At 37.4% G+C, this 19,626-nt stretch overlaps 1 protein-coding gene across 5 annotated transcripts in view; it reads right to left on the bottom strand.

The window, feature by feature from the left end:
• Positions 1 to 6,839: 6,839 nt before the first annotated feature.
• Positions 6,840 to 19,626, bottom strand: part of tral (LSM14 family protein trailer hitch) — a 38,494-nt gene continuing 25,707 nt past the window's right edge. For 4 of the 5 annotated variants that reach the window (XM_081746872.1, XM_081746875.1, XM_081746877.1 and 1 more), the window contains exons 6-8: positions 18,689 to 18,833; positions 17,003 to 17,241; positions 6,840 to 8,280 (exon numbers count right to left, since the gene is read on the bottom strand). In XM_081746872.1, the coding sequence (XP_081602998.1) occupies positions 8,270 to 8,280; positions 17,003 to 17,241; positions 18,689 to 18,833 (395 nt within the window). In that variant the 3' untranslated portion in view covers positions 6,840 to 8,269. The remainder of the gene's footprint in view (positions 8,281 to 17,002; positions 17,242 to 18,688; positions 18,834 to 19,626) is intronic. The other variant, XM_081746874.1, reaches the window with a different exon arrangement.

Genomic DNA, 19,626 nt, shown 5'->3' with positions numbered 1-19,626 from the left:
AAAAACACCACGCACATCACAGACTAGAATACATAGTCTCTGGACTGGACGTTCCCTTCCAGCTTTTTTTATATTAACAGATTTTTTCTTTCTTTTAGAGAGTTCATTTTGAAAATATCTAAGTTCCGCGAAGTACGTCAAGAGGAAAAGATGTTCCCCAGATATAACTAAAGGAGCGAACGAGTAATAGTTATCTTCGGAACTATGGCGTAGGTGACGTCAGATGGACTTGTTAATTCCGTCGTCGAGTGTTAGAAGTGCTACTGTCGCCAAGTTGCCAGTTTTTCGCTGAGTTTGCGGTCTGTATATTCTAGTCTGTGACGCACATGGTTTCTTCTTTCTTCGACAGCCGTGTACGATATCTTCATGTTAAATGTGGCAACTCAGCTCTGTTGATAGTCGTGTTGGGGGTGGGTAGTGTGTTTGCCACTATTGGTTGACACTTTCTTGTAAGTGGAAAAATTGTGTTGCAAAGTTGAGAACATTTTTCTACGTTGACGGAGTGATGAGGATAGGTACTACAATATTATAGAGCAAGTTTACTTTGAATTTCAGAACATATTTGGAGCATTGAGTGTCTTAAGAAAACAGCACTTACAAATAATCTTCAAGAATCGAAAAAAGACTAGATTATTTTCAACAACTATAATTTCATACAAAGTTACTACATACAGTATGAAACATTTCAAATAGTAAGGACAAACTCAACATATGGCCAACTTTATTTACCCAAAGTATAATAGGGCCATCCATCCAACTTAAAGGTCAGAAGCTGTAAAATAACGCGTGCACAGTTGCCCTTTTACGGTACTTTACAATTGCACATCTAGGTCGTCTTCTACAACTGAATTAGATCAATTCTAAAGTTTGGTGATAACCAGGGCCCGGATCTTGTTGACCTAAAATTTTCTAAAAAGTGACCTATGAAATGACACTAAATTCAGAAAAGTTGTCCTTAAAATTGACTTTTTAAAAACGTTTATTACTTTAAACATTGACATTTTTTAAAATCTATTGGATTATACCATTTCTCACTCATTTTCAAAAGTTTTGTTTCTGTTAGTTGCATTCCATTGATCATTTGTGTCTTTGGTTTTAAAAGAAAGTAAGCAATATTATTAAAACTAAACTTTGCCCAATTTAGTAAAAAGTTAAGCATTTCTTTTCATTACAGATATATAAAAAAATGAAATCTTTAAGTTTAACGTCCCACGGTTATGGCGGTTAGGCTAAAGGAGACGGTGATAATGAGAAATGGTGGAATGAAGAAAGTGGGAGGAAACGGGAGAACCCCGAGAAAACCCACGAGCACAATGTCCACCACAAAGTCCACACGGCGCGAGCTGGGATCGAACCAGGGACCCCAAGCACCGGAGGTGAACGCTCTACCACTGAGCCACCGCGCCCCCTACAGATATATAGGCCTATGTCCAGTTCAGCAACATATAAACATTTTGTAAGCTGTGACAACAAATTAATTCAGGAACTTACTTTGTAATCGTCACAAAATTTAGGCAATACCTTATTCAGCATTACAGTAGATAACTGTAAACATGCACTAGGGAATGAGCGCCTGTTGTCCGCTAGCACATTCTTATATTTGGGAAAGCTCCTTTCAACTTCAACAGAAGCTATGGGAGCATACTTGAAATGAACTATGACATTGGGATAACGTTTCACCTTGCAGTATACTTGAAATTGCACACGAAGTATTGTATCAGTTTCTTTCCAGCATACGTTTCAATTTACACAGAACGCTGTTGCTAACATCACCTGATACTTTTTTTTACCCAATAATGGGGAAGCAGAGAAAGAGATTATTTAACTTCGTGTTTTCCAAATCCCTAAACAGTTTATTTTAAGATTTCCTTATGTAGAAGAAAAAAGAATAAAAAGACCGTAAGTGACCTAAAAGTAACCATAAAATATTAAAAAATGACATGAAACTTGAAAACTGCAAAAAGTGACCAAAAGTTGACCCTAAAAATATATATTTTTAGAACCTAGAGTCGATGGATAACGTTTATATTTGAACTTGTCTTGTCCTATGCATAACAGAAAAAAGTTGACTTGTCGATAAGATCCGGACCCTGGTAATAACCCATAAACGAAAATATATGCTATGTTGTCATGTTGAATCTGAATTTTTCTGGCAATCTCACTGAGAAGTTCGAATACTAGATCATAGTAATTCTGCTTTTGTAATACTATTTCTTCAGTCTTCTAAGAATCATTGTACACTATTTTGTTTCCTCCCCTAACTCGTGCCTACTTCCATCGTAGGATCTACATTTGAGCATGCAACCACCAGAAGCCCTTAACTTCTGTACAATGCGGTGACACTTAGAAGGTACTGGATTGTTTTCTTGATTCAGAAAGACACTAACTGTTCCTAATACTTCGTATCAAATCATTAGTTTAACGTTGCACGAGATAGTAATTATAGAATTTTGTAAAAATGAAGAATGCGAATGGCGGAGAAAACTGAAGAACCCCGCCACCACTGTTTGTAATAAACCAATCTCGCGCACCCAAGATGTAAACACAGAAAGTTTGGCGCCAGAAGTTAAAGGTCTACCGACTATGCCACCGAATGTGTTAGTATAAACATGCAAAATACTTTAAAAAAACCGCATGACATCTGAGATGCTCCAATATTCCTTTATTCCATGTAAATAGCATGTGATGATGAACAGACAGAAGGAACTAAGCTGTTTGCTTCTCTAGTTCCAAAACCGAACGATTTTGGTGAAAAACAATGTTGAATACCAACATATGAACACGATGGAGATTGAGTTTTTCCTACAGTAAAAAGATCTAAAAATGTCAACACGAATTGCACATCACGAAACTTAGTTACCTCCAAAAATGTAATTGAAAAATTAGCATTATTTTACTATAATTTAAATCGCAAATTCTCATCATCCCTTTTTATTTCACTGCGAATTGCTAAATTTAAAAGTCAAATATTTGTTACGTACTTTTGTAGAGGGGTGTCCCCATGGGCACATTAACCCCAGAACAGTTTTAGTGCCCCCTCTCAAAAACTGCATTCCAGTTAGAAATTATTTTAAGTCTAGCCTGATGTAATCTTTTTCGTATTGGTGTTGAAAAAGAAGTTTGGCTGAAAGTAGTTTATTTTTTCAATAGAAAATTTTGTTTGAACTTCTGTACCATATGCTGTTTGCAAATTACTATCATTTTTGATTTCAGACTTTTAGAGAAACTTTTTATTAAAGGCTATGCGACGCAATCATTTCAAATTTATAATTATTGATTTAAATGATTATATATTTATAAATGTATAGGAATTAATAAATATTGCATTAAGCATAAAGTAGAAAGTATACTTCGGTACCTATAGACGTTTCCATACTTATATATCAGGAATCCAAATAATTTAGTCCGGCTATTCAGTGATGAGTATTAACCCAATGCATACGCTGATGTGCAACTTGATCAGCTGTTTTCGTCAACTCCTAAGCATTGCTGAAATAAACCTCTGCAAATTAAAATAAGTAACAGCGTTGTCCTTTATATTCACAGTAACTCAGATCAACTCCCATACCTGGAGATTAGGAATCCCTCACACCAGGGGTGAGCGCCCAATCACTGAGCAACTGTTCCCCCTATTACAGTCCTTGTAGAAAAAAATGCTATGTAATCTTTGTAGGACATTCACGAAAATTGATATTTTCTTTGTAATTTAAGAGAATGTGGTGGTGGTGAGCGCTTATATTTCAAGATTGAGGAGTTTGATGTAAAGGACGTAACAGAGTTTACGCCCTTTTTGCAACAAACGCATTTGTGGCTTTTGCCAGGCTTGTTTAGCTTCCTGGTAACATTTCAATTCAATATCAGAATAAAATGCTACACATTACATTGTTATATATAACTGCTACTTAAATTTTCAACAGTTTTTCACTAACTGCAAGTTTCAAACTTACGCCCTTATTGCATCAAACTCAATTTTGTCTACATTTACGTGGAATGTTTTGAAAAAAAAAAAAATATCAGTAGGGAAGTAGATAGGCCTCTGAGTGATTCAGTCTTAGGGTGATCTAAAGTAGGCATACATTCCCGTACTGATCAACTCTCTGCTTTTTAATCATTTCTTATTGTTATCTATCAGGTAGACTTGCTTTATTATTTGCTCTTAATGTGTTTTTACTTTTATCTTAAGCTCGGTACAGCCGAAGCAAATAAACCTATAAGCTAGAATGTTATACTTGATTAATGCAGGAGTGTATACCTACGTTTGGGCCACCCTAAATATGTATTTAATTGTAAGAAAACAGGAGGCAGCTTATTTCTTGTTATATTGCAACCAACAGCAACACACGCTGTCCTTTTCTTCAATCTTCTTACATTAGTAACTCCACACTCCTATTTTCTAAACCGAAGAGAATGTAACACTGACATAAGCTACTATTATACAACACTTCGCGACTGAAAAATCACTCGTCACAACCTCACGTAAATCCTGTGTTGGACCAATGTTAAGCTGCGCAACTCCCTTTCAACCTAAGCTTTAAGTTTTCAGAACTAAGTGAATGGGAACCGCTATCTCATTCTACGTTACTACGTTATCAATACTTGCTAGACACTGATTGCGTAAACTTACCGTACAGTACCGTACTTTATAACGCCACAATTATACACGTAAATTTACCCTTAAATATGTAATTTTCTTCACTTCGATGTGCTCTGATTGGTATGAGTTATCTTTGGGCATTTTTTCAATAAACGCTATTGTAGAACTAAGAACGTTCCTCGTATTAACTAGACATCTTTTACATTGCCATCTATATTTAACGCACTTAAATGAGCAGTTCGACTTAGAAATGCATTTTTTACAATTTATTTCCATTTGTCGAGTTGAAAATTCTAAAAGGAATGGTGTGTGATCGCGATACGTTCAGTCGTTAGAAAGATTGTGATGACGTCATAGGTGGTCAAGGAGCGAGAGCAGGCTTATATTACATACTACACAGTGCCAAGCATTTAGTTTGAGAGAGGTGCGGTGGCACGTTCTAAGTGCGGTTTCCTTTTCCAGAACTGATTGCAAAGACTTACAAATATAATCTACATGTAGAAAATGATATCTGATGGTGGGCTGTACAAACGTTTTTATATTATAAAACGTATCCTATAAAGCATGAGTTCAAAGTTTCGAACAAAAAACGAAACCAATATCTAAATAGATTGCGGACGAGATTGCTGCAACACCTAAGTACCTTTTCTTTAATCGTTCTTCCGATTCCCAAACATTAGTATGTTCATTTTCAAGTTTTGTTGCAATTTTTAACGCTGACCCTATAATTTTGTGCTTCAAGGTATGTACAGGAGCGCAACATATGAGGCAAAAATGAAATAACATCTGTAAAATTTGTCAGAATACGAAAAACCGGTTAAATTTATTTTATTCGCATAGCTGTCCGCGGAACAACTCGCGATCACCCGTTTCTTCATTGTCACATGATACAAAGAAATTAAACGATGAATCAATGTCTTGAGGAACAGTCATCGTCACTGATTCCTTCTACAAGCCGGTATATTTCACTCCCTAATTCACATTGTATAGCTTATTCTAAAGCAGTATCTTCAGAATCATGAGTGACATCGTCTCTATTACCCTCTAATGCCTGTCTTGACTACAACAGTCAATTGCGTCTTGTACGATATTTGTACGTTGGTAACTGGACATAGATCGGTGCTTGTTCAATGGCTCGGATTTTAAACCTTTCAATAATATACTTGGAACAGCATTTTTTCTCAGTTTGCGTGTAAATAATTCTTCTGGCATTAGCCAAAAGTGGATCTAGACTAAAAACTTGGGGGGGGAGTCAGAACCTAGACTATGATACGTATATTATGTTTACTAAAAACTTTCAAAAATGTCTAAATAATAGCTTAAATCAATTTTGTCACTCAAAAACTGGGGGCCTAGGCCCCCGGCCCCAGCCTAGATCTGCCACTGGCATTAACTTTTCTTTCAGTAAACTTGACTTCTCGAAGGCAGGCTCAAGATGTTTGAAACACGAGTGATTTTATTTGGTACATTTTTTTCCCCATTGATTTTCTTGAGCCATAATTTATATCGATCTGGTGATTTTTCACGACTTAGAAACGTACGGAAAGATACTTTGTCCTCAGCTTTAACTGCACAAGAATTACAACCGAAAACAGCAGGTGTTAGGCATTTCTACTTCACAGACACAGCACGCGCTGTACTAACACGTTTTCTACTTCACACTAGTTTCTCTTTCCAAAAAAAATCGGGGGGGGGGACACAGTATTCGGAGAGGCACATTATTTTTACCCAGTACTATTATCTTATAGACGTATTATTTTGGTCTTCTCCGGCGGAATATCTCAGAGCTCCGGGAGACAGTGCCACCCTAAAAACATGTCTGGAAGAAACTGTTTCGCACAACAAACTTAATTACTGCTCTTTTTTTTATACTAATGCTTTAGGAAAAACAACAAAAACGTCCCTCAAGAATTCAACAGAGCAAGACTGCTAACAAATCCAAAACACAATCTATTAAATCCAATGCACTATTAAAGGTTTATCAGCTGCGTACAAGGGAGTGGTTGCTGACTCACATTGAGTTTCTCGCGTATCCTACCAGTGACGTCAGCATTTACGATTCATCAAAAACAAATGCCTGTAGAAGGTGAACGAGACGGCCTATCAAGATAAAAAAAATACGGGTCTTATTTTTTGTTACTCTTTATTGCACCAAACTTGTTTTTAACTGGAACTGCTCCTTTAAAGATCACACTAGAAAATTAACATGGAAGTATCAAATAATTTGCATGTAAATAAAAAAGAATTATATTTTCATATGATTTATTTGAGATATCCTACAAATATGCACAGAATTTCCCTCATGTTAAGAATATGTTCAGTCATGTTTACGAAACATATTCCAGTAAGTACATCACAATTTTTAGCAGAAAATTTACTCATGCTCGAAAGAAAAAAATCGGGGAATGTTATAATAACACAATCGTGTCAAATGAAATCAAAGGTTAGGCAAACTTAAAAATTTCTTGTCTTATGAAGCATTTAATTGTTGGAAAGAAAAAGGACAATTAATATATGGAAAATACTTATGAATAAATTTGTAGTAAATAAATATGATGGTACAGCGTCACATTCGTACGCTGCAGGCGTATATGAAATTATACTAATCCCGTCAATATTCTATTGAACACTTTCTCAGCACAAGCTTCTTGTTCAAATTAAATCTTCAGCAGTAAATTTTGACGATCTTGAAAACAAAACATCACTGAGCACAAATTATGAAGACTTAAATCTGAAACTACACACAAATCTTAAGTCTAAAAATTATCTTGTGCATTTTTAGAACAACATGCTGCTTTGTTTTGTCCAAACCACTATCTTCTGTGCATTTAAATATTCCACGAAACTTAATACAAAAATAGGAAGATTAACCTCATCCACGTATTTTGTACTTCCTTCTGAAGAAAAAAATATCTAGTATATATATAGTCTTACCTCCATTTACAAAGTCACTGGTAAAGTACAGGAATATGTAGTTCATTCACGTGTCTCATAATCTGATACTTTTTTAATGTCTCTGTAATAAACTAAAGATTCGGCAGCAGCATTAAATTATGTTATCGTATCCTTACAATGCCACTGTAGTTTAGCTTTTCACAATTGTATTAAAAACAAATTGATCGATTAATTCCTAAGCTTTTTTTAAACCCCTCCCAAAACATAACAAAAACAGCTTTTTCTTCAAACTCCTGAACTTGTTTCGTGCATTGCCTTTTTTTTTTTTCGAACGAACTTTGCCATATGGCCACAGAAGAAAAAGAAAGAAAAAACAAGAGAAATTACTAAGCTTCCTCTACAATAATTATTTAACCAGATAAATGTTGTAATAATATTGATACTGACACCAAAAGATACACATGCAGGTCCACTAGAAGTACATGTAATTCCATACTATTAAACTCAAGTTTACTTAAAAATTATATTGAAGATTTCATTTCTTCGATTCCTTCTTTTGTGGGAACATTAAAAAAAAAATCCATTCTTTCGCCTGCACCAATGTATCACATGGATTATTACTCCTTGCACAAACAATACATGAAAAGAAGCCATCTCTGCTAATACTTTGTATAACTTGTCTAGTTCAGAGACATCTTAAACTTCAAGACTGATGGAGGGAAATTAAGCTTTCCTGAGGCAATCATGAAAACTCGTTTCGGATTCTTCTGTTGGTGGTTCTTACTTGCCTGCTGATGAAAAGAAAGAGTAATTAAGTCGATAGAAAAGAGAAACATGGGTTCACATCTTACTTTTAGTCTGCAGCAAAAAACCTGCAACATGAGTATGTACTCGTAAGTTCGTGAAACGACGAAGTCTTTTGCTCCAAAATAAGTGTGCAGAGGACGCCGAGGTTTCTCCCGGCGTGATTCGTGTCACTTAGCTGTGATTTAACCTGCGCTGTTAGGCGTAGTTTCACAAACTTGCATGCTCATGTTGCAAGTTTTTTGGTGCGGACTGTACGATTATCGTAAGTTCCCAATTGCGGAAAATCATCCTGCATTGATGTTAAGCAAAATAAGATTTTGTGAAAACGTCAGTAATTTAGAACATCAAATTAGATTGCACGTAACTCGGGAAACAAAAGCCTATAACAGTATTTCACCAACTTTTATAGCACAGATTTCCTTTGTCCTTAAATTTGATGGTCTGACTGGAATCAAAAGCTTGCACTTTCATATGCATACTAAGTTCAAGGTCTACCACCATGCCAAGTTTGATGCAGATCGGATGAGTTCGGTAGAATTCGTACGCTATATCGACGGCGAAAGTGCAAAACCTCGCAACTCAAAACCAAACTTTTCAGGAGAGCAATAAAACAGTTCTGCTTTTACCACAAGAAATGCGATACGAGGTTTCAGAAAGTTAATTTTTCACGTTTTCTATTGGGTTTTTATTTACGAGCTTTTGCACACATGCACATTCAGATGTAGGAAACTGAATGCAACCAAAATCTAAAATTCCATAAAAAGGGGAGATATAAAGTTTTGCACTTTCGCCGTCGATATACTGATTTTCAAGAGAAAAAACATCAATGAAGGACTAAAATTTCCATTTAATCAACGCCAAGTATTATGAAATATCAAATATCAATCAAATATCAAAATTACAACTACTTTGTTTTTTTTCACCATTGAGATCAGTTGTGTACACAAGGAGCAACTGACATCCATAAAATAGACCCATTAACATTTGCTGAAGCAAACATTCAGAGTAAATTGATCGCGTAATATTCACACAAGATATTTTCCTCGGCAAATGATTGTCCACTAGTTTATAAGCATATAGGGAAATTATATGATCCGCAGTACATACATCGAACACCTCGAATGGAACATGTCACTGTTCACTGCTGGGGTGAGGGGGTTTGTAAGGTCGCAGTCTGAGTTACATCGTATAGAGGTCCGATTGAATGGTCTGAAGTACCTGGATATTTTCCAATATGAATTATTCCCAGTTGTAAGAAATGAATTTACAGAAAGACAGATGTTCAAGATCACAGCTCAATTCATGATTCCCATTTGGTTCAAACCTAGTTTCTACAGATACCCAATGATTAATTAGTCGACTGGGTTCCTAGAACACCTGACAATTCAATGGAAAATCTATGGGCAGAAGTTATTGCAACTCTACAAGAACACTGTCCTGAGAACCTACCAAGGAGATCTGACGAGCTGAGAGACTTAGTTCTTAATGCTTGAGAAGTGGCACACGGACCACGATGTGGCAACCTTAGTCAACTCCAACATGACGTAGAGCCATCGTAGACGCCAATGAGGACAAGATTTTTCACCTTGAATAAAATTAATTTCCTCAACACAAGAAGCTCTTTGCATCTACAGTGCGTCCCACTAGCTTTCGAACCCGAAAAAAAGTTATAATTTCCGAACAAATATACATAGGAAAATTAAATTCACAATACACGTACCTTGTTTCATGCTGAATACATGACCGTCACAGCAGGTGCTGAAAGTGTCCTCCCTGGACGTCAAGACATGTTTGTACACGGCGTTCCATATTGTGAGAAGTCCGATGTAGAGTCTCCGGTGTGATCTCATGAATCGCATTCTCAATGTTGTTTCGCAACTCTTGCAATTTTCGTGGGTTGTTTCTGTAGACACAACCTTTAAGAAAATCCCATAAGAAGAAATCAGGTGGTGTCAAATTCGGGGATCTTGGCGGCCACAATCTTTTGGAGATTATCCTGTCACCAAAAAAGGACTCAATTTCTGCCATGGCCACGTTGTAAGTATGGCATGTTGCTCCGTCTTGTTGGAAATAACCGCGACGCAGTTCTTGATCATCCAGCTGATTCACAAATTCACTGAAGATGTGTAAGTAAACTTGTGTGTTTACTGTATCTTCAAAGAAGATGGGTCCAATGATATGCTGTCGGGAAATTGCACACCAAACTCCCACCTTCAAGGGATGAAGTGGATCTCATGGTACACAAGCGCATTTTCGGCGGCCCACAGCAGAGTATTCTGCGAGTTCACATAATCGGAGAGATGGAACCAAGTTTCATCTGTGAACCAAGTATAGTCTAGGATTCCTGGATTGTCATGCAACAAAGCTTGCAACCAACGACAATACATCACGCGCTTTTCCCAATCTGTAGTCTTGAACTCCTGGATGAAACAGCTTTGATCTTTTGGCGGCTCTTTGTACAGTTTACTGACATCCCTACCTCTTGTAATAATCGACGCAGGCTCTTAGGGGACTGCAAAAGACGTTGCCACACATTCTGTACTGTCTCCTCTGACATCCGTGGACGCGCGCCTCTATGTCCCGTAAGCAACCTTCCTGTTGTTTCGAACTTGTTCACCAAATGATGTATTGATGATTTCAATGGTCCTTACGGCATCCAAATTCACGTTGAACGGTCTGATACGATCCCGATATCCAATATTTAACAATGAACATGCGTTCCTGTACTGTGTACAGAACCATCCTCGCGATGCAGCGACTCGAGTCACACTAACGCATGCGCACCACGCCAAGCAGCACTTCCCCTGGCGCCCACCTATCGTCTTTGTTTTGATGTGTGCACTTCTGTTCAACCCTTTCTCGTGTTTAGCATGAAACAAGGTACGTGTATTGTGAATTTCATTTTCTTATGCACATTTGTTCGGAAATTATAAAGTTTTTTTCGGGTTCGAAAGCTAGTGGGATGCACTGTATTTCCCCTGTAACTTCAATTAGAGCTTAGAACTTTCCGTGTACCTCAACATATAACGACTATTCACTGGTAATACTCCTAGTTTCTCGTCGTTGAGTTTGCGAACTCCAAGATTAGGTCCGATTCTCGAACAAGTTTCAAAATCACTTATGTGGAATATCCGCAGTAAGAAGAGTAATCAACTATTAATATATTACCAACTAGTAATATAAAGAAATATTCCCAGATGCCAAGAATGGTCCAATCGAAATTCCCTACGTTCTAGGCAGGTAAGTTCTCGAAAGTTCAGTTGCTTTACGTTATACGAAATTGCACATAGTCCATGTTAGTCGTTTGATCTCGAAGAAAAAAAAAAGAAAAAAAAACATACATCCAGTTCATTCAGAATTTCACGATGGTTTTAGAATCTACTTAAATATACGAAGTAGATCTTATGCCAGCTTGGGCAAACCCTAGAAAAATCCCTCTGAGCTATTCCCCCAGGGCATATCTCACCGTGCTCAAGTATTTTTGCACTACTACTACTACCACTGCACTGAAATTTCTCATGCAGAAAATCAAATTCTATGGTAATGATGTTACCATGGTTTGACAGTTACTTTTTAGGAAAAAAATAACAGCTGATAATTTTACGTCATTCTTAAACTATTCTTTTTCGGGGTCTGCGAAATGAGGGTAGGAACATCGCTATTTTTGTACCTGCCGTCATGTGCATACATAGTAATAAAAAACATTGCAATTTACACCACTTACGTATAAAAGGGTCCGCAAGCGTTTGATGAAAGTGTCGAGTTTCGTACGATGTCCACACAAGTTACCATGACGTATCAATTGTAACAATATTCTTCAACGAACTGTCGAAGATTTTGCTATCTCGATTGCGACTAAAACCGTACCGCATAGTTATTGTGTAAGTTAGAACTGGGCAACCTTGTCAAGCAATATGTATTTGGTCTAGGAATTAATTCGTGCGGTTGGTACGCACACATTGAAGCTGTAGTACAAACACAAAATACCTTAAGAAAAATATTGTCCATCGCTAGCCACCACTTTCGCCCATCTGTCAGGCAATGTACGGATTCCGTGGCGAAAGAAGTCCTCATCCTTGGAAGCGATCCAGTCAGAGATCCATGTTTCGATATCTTCTGAAGAAGTAAACCGCTGTCCAATCAAATCGTTGTTCATGCAATCGAACAAGTAGTAGTCCGAAGGAGCAACGTCTGGTGAATACGGCGGGTGGGGTAAAACTTCCCATCCGACATTTTCTAAATAGGTTTTGACCGGTTTTGCGACATGTGGGCGAGCGTTATTATGTTGAACAATAAGTTTATCATGTCTGTTCTCCCATTCTGGTTGTGTTCTGGCCAGAGCTTGCTTCAAACGCATTAATTGTCGTCGATAACGTTCTCCATTCATAGTTTCACCCGGTTGCAGCAGCTCATAGTACACCACACCTTTCATATCCCACCATATGCACAGTGAATATCTCGTTTTGGTTGTGATGGACCTGGTTCACCTGGTTTCACCCAGGCCTTTTTTCGTTTAGGGTTCTCGTAATGGATCCACTTCTCATCACCCGTAATAATTCGATGCAGAAACCCCTTTCTGCTCTGTCGTTGAAGCAGCAATTCGCAAATGGTTTTTCGTCTTTCAACGTCTCTGTCTTTCAATTCATGTGGAACCCAATGTGACATCTTTTGAATCATTCCCATGGCTTTCAAGCGTTTGGAGACTGTTGTTTGATCAACGCCTAATGCTGCTGCAAGTTGTTCCTGCGTTTGACACGAATCCTGCTCGAGCAATGCTGTCAATTCTTCGTCTTGAAATTTTTTTGGCTGTCCAGCTCGCTCTTGGTCTGCCAAGCCGAAATCACCACTTCTAAACCGTGCAAACCACTTCTGACACGTTCGCTCAGCTAGAGCATGGTCACCATACACTTCCACCAAAATACGATGACTTTCAGTCGCACTTTTCTGCATGTTAAAGTAATGCAGCAGGACACCCCGCAAAAACACTATCAGGCACAAATTGCGCCATGTTCACTTAACTACAAACTGGTGTTGACGCTTTAATCCACTGCCCTATACTACGAACGATACGCGATGACAGGGGTTTGCAACACATGTGTGGATACACGGAACTGTGGGACGCTCCGTTCGTTGCGCCATCTCTTGTCCACCCGCACGAATTAATTCCTAGACCAAATACTTTGTAATTTTATGCAGAACGTTACGGAGAAACTGACTTTCTTGACCTGCTTTTTATGGACGAAGCGACATTGATATTCCATTTGAGTGGTAAGGTTAATCGGTAAGTTAAAATGGAAAGGGGTTGAAGGATTGGGGGATAGTATGTGCACCACGACCACCTGAAAGAAGTTTTCTACATAAAACGTGGATAGGTTTACCTTTCCATCGGGAGTCTGATCCAGGACCTTGTGCCCCGAAAGCGCGTGCACGCTGAAAGCTAGACTAACATGAAACGCCTCACATGTTAAACTTCGAAAAATCATTGAGAAAATTTGCTGAGAACAATGTTAGACATGTGAAGCATACTTTGCATTAAGGATTTTCGCTAAGATGATTTTTTTAAAGTGAGATAAAAAAATTAAAAAGTGAAACACAATCTGAAAAATCTTATTACATAAACTAATAACTTATCAAGAACTAGCAATTTGAGTGCCTAATAACTGAACTAATTGAGCATCCAACTTTGTTCTATAAGGAAAGAGTTGGAAATTTACTAATAGTTTAAGGTACTACCTGGTTGCTTCTATATTTTTGATGTTCATTGACCAAGTTATTCACTAAAACAGAGCGAAGAGCGTTAAAGTAATTAGCTATTTATCTATTTTCCCATTTTATTTTAATCATCCTGAAGAATAGGCTCAGAAAGGTGTCAAGTGAACACGTTTTCGCTGGCAAATGCGTTACTATATTTTGCCTCAGTTCAGTTGTAATTTTGCAGTGTAACTCATAAAACATGTCTGCTACTTGTCCGTTCACTCTAGGATGGAAAATTGTTTACAATTTTAGTGTGAGCGTCTCTTGCTTCTAACCCTTACATGGTTAATTCATAGCTGCCAGGCACATGAATCGCCGAACCGAATGTACCACTTCTGCAGTCATGGACCAAGTGCTATTACTACATAAATTGCTGCTTTTGAGATGACAGATACTAACGTTATGACAAATCGAGTTCGTTATGTAATACAATCTTACATATAATGCACACTCAATTTTGTACAAGTGTTCTTGTTCGAAAGTGAGCAAAAACCTTGTACGCCTGGCAATATTGGAAGATTGTAGTTTGTGTTATAAACAATAAACACAGGGAACGAAGACCGTTAGGTTCGCTGGACAGCGTTGTTTTCATAAGGCGACAGAAATATTGTACTGATTGTAAATACGGGCTGGGAATTTCGATGCGGGTATAGGTGGAAATATTCTCGCTACATATTGCCTGTTGAAGGTTTTCAATGTTGCAAACTGCTAAGTCTAGAATTTTATACTAATTGAACGAGCTTTGAGAAAGATTAGTATGATGCAATAATTATAAATACTAACAACCATAGACAAAGTATTAGGAAATAAAGCATGCTGCTGTAAGAGGAATATAATACACATTGAATGACGTATTCAAAGTACAGTATAAAGCTAATTTTAACATGTAAACATTTTAAAGTTGTACACATTTGCCCTGTTTGGGTGCCCTTACCAGACACTGTGCAACACAAAAATAGGCATTAAAATAGGTAGATCGAGCGTGGGCATGAATCCGAATCTGGCCGGTATTCCTCATTAAGGTTTTCCTCAGTCCCACTCGGTGAATGCCTACATGGTAGCTTCTGTAAAGCAGGGGCGGATCCAGGATGGACTACTGGGGAGGGGGGTCGGTGAGTTTTAATACTGCTACTTAGAGCTACTTTTAAGAGCTCCAAACTCAGGGATGGGTTTTATTTAAAATAAGAAAGTTTCCTATCCTGGGGAGGGCAATCGCCACGATCGCCCCCTGGATCCGCCACTGCTGTAAGGCCAGAATTAGGCCAAACACTGAGGCCCCAGAATTGGCGGGAAATATATTCCTTCAGAATATGTTGCCAACACTTCCACAAATATTATGGTGGTGGGTTCCGATATCCCCTTTTCGTTTATGTGCTTAAATTCATTATGAAGTAAATGTAGGAGTGTTTCTTTTATTCTCTTTCTTCTAATCTTTTCCATCCTCGCTCTCCTTTCCCCACCTTCTTAAAATTTGAATACTATCCTCCTGTAAGATTATTTCTCTCCACGGCCCAAGGTTCAAAGAGACCAACCTGATATAGTTAACTATTAGCAGAACTGTACCAATAAATTCACATTAGAGAGCGCCGTAACACTTTTTTCTGGGGGACAAGCATTAATACGTGCATTTGGGCCTCCTAGAAAAAAAGTTTTTTTTTTTCTCATTCTTGGGCTCCCTCTTTCTGTCTTTCTTTTACTATTTATGCCACCCCGTAGCCTCTGGGCCCTCCCTCACTGCAAGGTCTGTGGGGTCGTTACTTACGCCCCTGGGCCCGTTCCATACATGACAAATTAAGGGGACAATATTGACAAATCTCAAAGCCATACGAATAAATGTTATTTCTAGGCGTTTCTTACTGAAGTGGGCCTACGACTCACTTGTTTTATTTACCTTTTGTGCGCTGCTTTATGTAATGTAGTGAAACTGTGATGCTTCATTTATAAGTTCATGTTCGTATTGTATATGGATTAAGAAAATTTTGTCTCCAAATGGGCCCCTTCAAACGGCGGGGCACCTACCGGGGGGGGGCAGTTGCCCCTCCCCTGCCCCACACAAGTTACGGTCCTGATTAGAGAAGAACTCTTTCGGAATTTACGCAACTTGGAAATACCAAACCCTACTAGTGCTAAAATTGATGAGTTAGTGCCACTGTTACCACTGCTAGAAGGAAAAAGTAGGGGAAGGACTGCTAAGATTCGCTAGCCCGGTTGTGTCAAAACACAGCGCCAAGATACAGTAAATGGACAATACTACGATAACTATGTAATGACTACATACTATTTTTCAATCACTTAAAAATCCAATGTTAGAATATATGTTTCACAATGATTTAATACACTTCTGCATAATATGGCGTCCTCTTGCATTCTATTTTTTAACAAGCATAGATAAGTCTGGCAACCGAATTGTTATAGTAACTGTACTATTGTCCTTAAGTCAACGAACATTGTTATTTATTGACAAAATAAAACATCTACAAAATAAGACTATTCATGACATTTTCTTCTATTGTATAGTGAGTGCATACGTAAACAGTTTTGCCCTACGTATTAAATGAAAAACAACGTTAAATACAGTTTATCGTTGTATTATTACGTTACTTACTGATAAAGTCAAAGCTTTCCACTGATCTCGAGATTCTGAAGTTTAGTGGTTTGAATTCAGTTTCCAAGCGTTTCGGAAAACTTTAAAGCTTCCTTTGCTCGACACAACATGGCCTCTATCTTGTACTGGTAATATTTAGATCTTTATGAATATAACATCTTATGGAAATTTAAACATTTAAATATCACTAATACAAAACAAAGGACTTGTTCTGCTGAGTAGAAGAGACTGTTAAGTTTCCCGAAATGTTTAGAAAATTAAAGCCACTGGATTATCTGAACATGGAGGTAAGTAATATTTAAACATTTGCTCCTTATGTTCTTGTCAATAATCTTAACTAAATTTACCTATTCGAGAAGTCCCACTGGGATTACTGTTGGCACCAGCCATGTTTCCTCCTCTTCCTCGTCCACCGCCACCACCACCTCCCCCGCGGTAACTTCCACGATAACCACCTCGTCCAAACATGCCTCCACGGTTGCCGTAGTATCCTCGGCCTCTGTATCCACCACGTCGAGCTGTAGCTACGCCGAAAGTCTCAGAATTCAGCTTTCTTTCTTGTCTCCAATCTGTTCGTTGAGACCTTCTGCAAGATAATAATGGTTGTAAGTAACTGTATATAAGAAAGTAAATTACCTACAACCAGAAATTAATCAGAACCAAGTGTTAATTTCGAAGAAAGGAAAATTATTAAATTTTGTCGACCTTTTTATTAAATCTTTTACAGTCTGTAGAACTAAATCTTTGCTACTACGTAAATTGTTCAGTATCTGGCTTGAAGGTAAGAAAATACACAATATTCTTTATTTCAGTGGCATCTTAGTTTACAAACGGTAATATCCGGAATTACTTAACATGAGCAATACACAATAATGGAGTATAGTAAATTATTTTCAGATTAGTTTTGTAAACTGATTTTGAATATTTCTTCCGAGAGGATTTCTGAATACTAAATTGTATGAATCTATAATACAATAAATACTGGCTAATAAATAGCATCTCTAAATATTACCAGCACTATTATTCTGCTCGAATTTGGAGATATGAAATCTAGAGTTGCTCCAATTTTCAGTTAGTTTTCGAAATCTAATCAAGCAAAAATTGTTATACCGTTGGATTTATGGTAAAATTTGCTATTAATAAGGTGTCAATGTTATGCGTTTTGCTTAAAACTTTTGTCTGATTCAAAATGGCGGATTTGAACATGGCCGCCATCAAGGCAACTCTTACCATAGACCTAATATTTATCCACCTGCTTTTTATTTAATTATCATTAACACAAAATTTACAAGGTGGGGTAAAGGTCTAATACATATGCTGCAACAATAATTTCCCTGTAACTCTACCAACTGCGCGTAAATCGAAATTAACGTCACCATTGTTCTTCTGATTAAATTTGCACCTTAAATCATGTATCACATGACCCTATTCCTATTTTAAAAACGTAACCTTAATTCAAAATGGCCGCCGTCAGGTATACCCTTACTATATGACTTCCCTTAGTCCTAATATGTACCCATATATTTTTTATTCACCTTTTGTCGTTACAAGAGGTCTTACAGAGCTTTTACCTCCAACTGTATGAAGACTATTCTGTACTTCCATGTGATGTTCTGGTAGCTATATCTCCTAAACCCCTGGAGCTTCGCACTTATAACTTCACTGAAATACTGACCACAATTAGTACTACTTTCTAATATGTATCTCAGTCAGCAACTCGATTCACCCAAACGTAAGGTTTACTTGTCAGTTACTTTTGGAACTAATCTGACTATTCGTATTTTTCAAGTTCCAAAATTTTATTGAATGACTCAATCTGTTGGCCATAATAATCTTAATAATAAGAAGAAGAATCATCACCATCACCATTATCATCCCCATCATCAAGCGTACTATTCTGGATCGCGGGGCCTCGGTTTATCCTATGTAAACGTCGGGATCGCGGGGCCTCGGTTTATCCTATGTACACGCCGCCACTACTTATCAAATATTATTTTAATATAGGTAGTAATTAATTCCAAGTTTCTACTTACCCTTTACTACGCTCCACAGCTTCACAACTTATATTATCGAAGAAGGATTTATTTTTATCGTAATATATGACTTCCTCCTCTTCCTGCTCACCTTCACCAACGCCAGTCTCATTTCCAGAGTCATCTTTCTTTTCGTCACCATTACCTGGAAACAATTTTGGATTAGAAACTTCGGAAATTTTACGCAACGCTTTACTATACTGTTAGGAATAGTAGCAGTGACTAAGATACTCTAGTCGTGATGTTACCAGATTTAGGTTAGTGTACACGTTCATTCATTATTGTACTGGAAAGTAAAATGAGGATGGTGAGGAGTAGGCCTGATTTATTTTAAATAATCACCCCAGATAAGTATGAAGAAAAAACAAGTTCAAATCTGTTACTTCAATGACTACTTTTAGAAAGTTAAAATGAAATTACATTTTCACTGAAATTTTGTATATTTGTATTTCATGAATTTACATGAAATCAAAGAATATCAATCCATGCATCCACCGTATAGCCCGGACATGGCACCGTGAAACTAATTTGTTTCGGTCTGTAGAACTTCTGAAAGAATTTTAAAAGAGGCCTGTGAGAACCATACTGGTTTTTTTTTTTTAACTAGAAATCTTAAAGTTCCATAGCGATGGGATTCATGGTACTGCCAGAAAAATGACAGGTCTTGGAACAAAATTATGCATATGTGGTTTCATAAGGTTATTTTCAAATCACAATAAATTATCTACTTCATCATACAAAGGCTTAATATATTTTAGACAACCTGATATAAAGTTACTTTTTAGCAACATACAATAGATGCACCAATGTGTGCGGGTTTTGCTCAAAATGTGATACTGATATAGAGATATTCCATTTCAAATCGTCCAGGCTGGTCCACACGACTATCTGATTTAGTTTATTTTTTAAAATTAGAAACTACATACAAAATTATTAGA

This window comes from Thermobia domestica, chromosome 18, assembly GCF_964235325.1.
Source record: "Thermobia domestica chromosome 18, izTheDome1.hap1.1, whole genome shotgun sequence".
NCBI classification, from domain to species: Eukaryota; Metazoa; Arthropoda; class Insecta; order Zygentoma; family Lepismatidae; genus Thermobia; species Thermobia domestica.
This window is presented reverse-complemented; position numbering and strand designations above follow the sequence as displayed.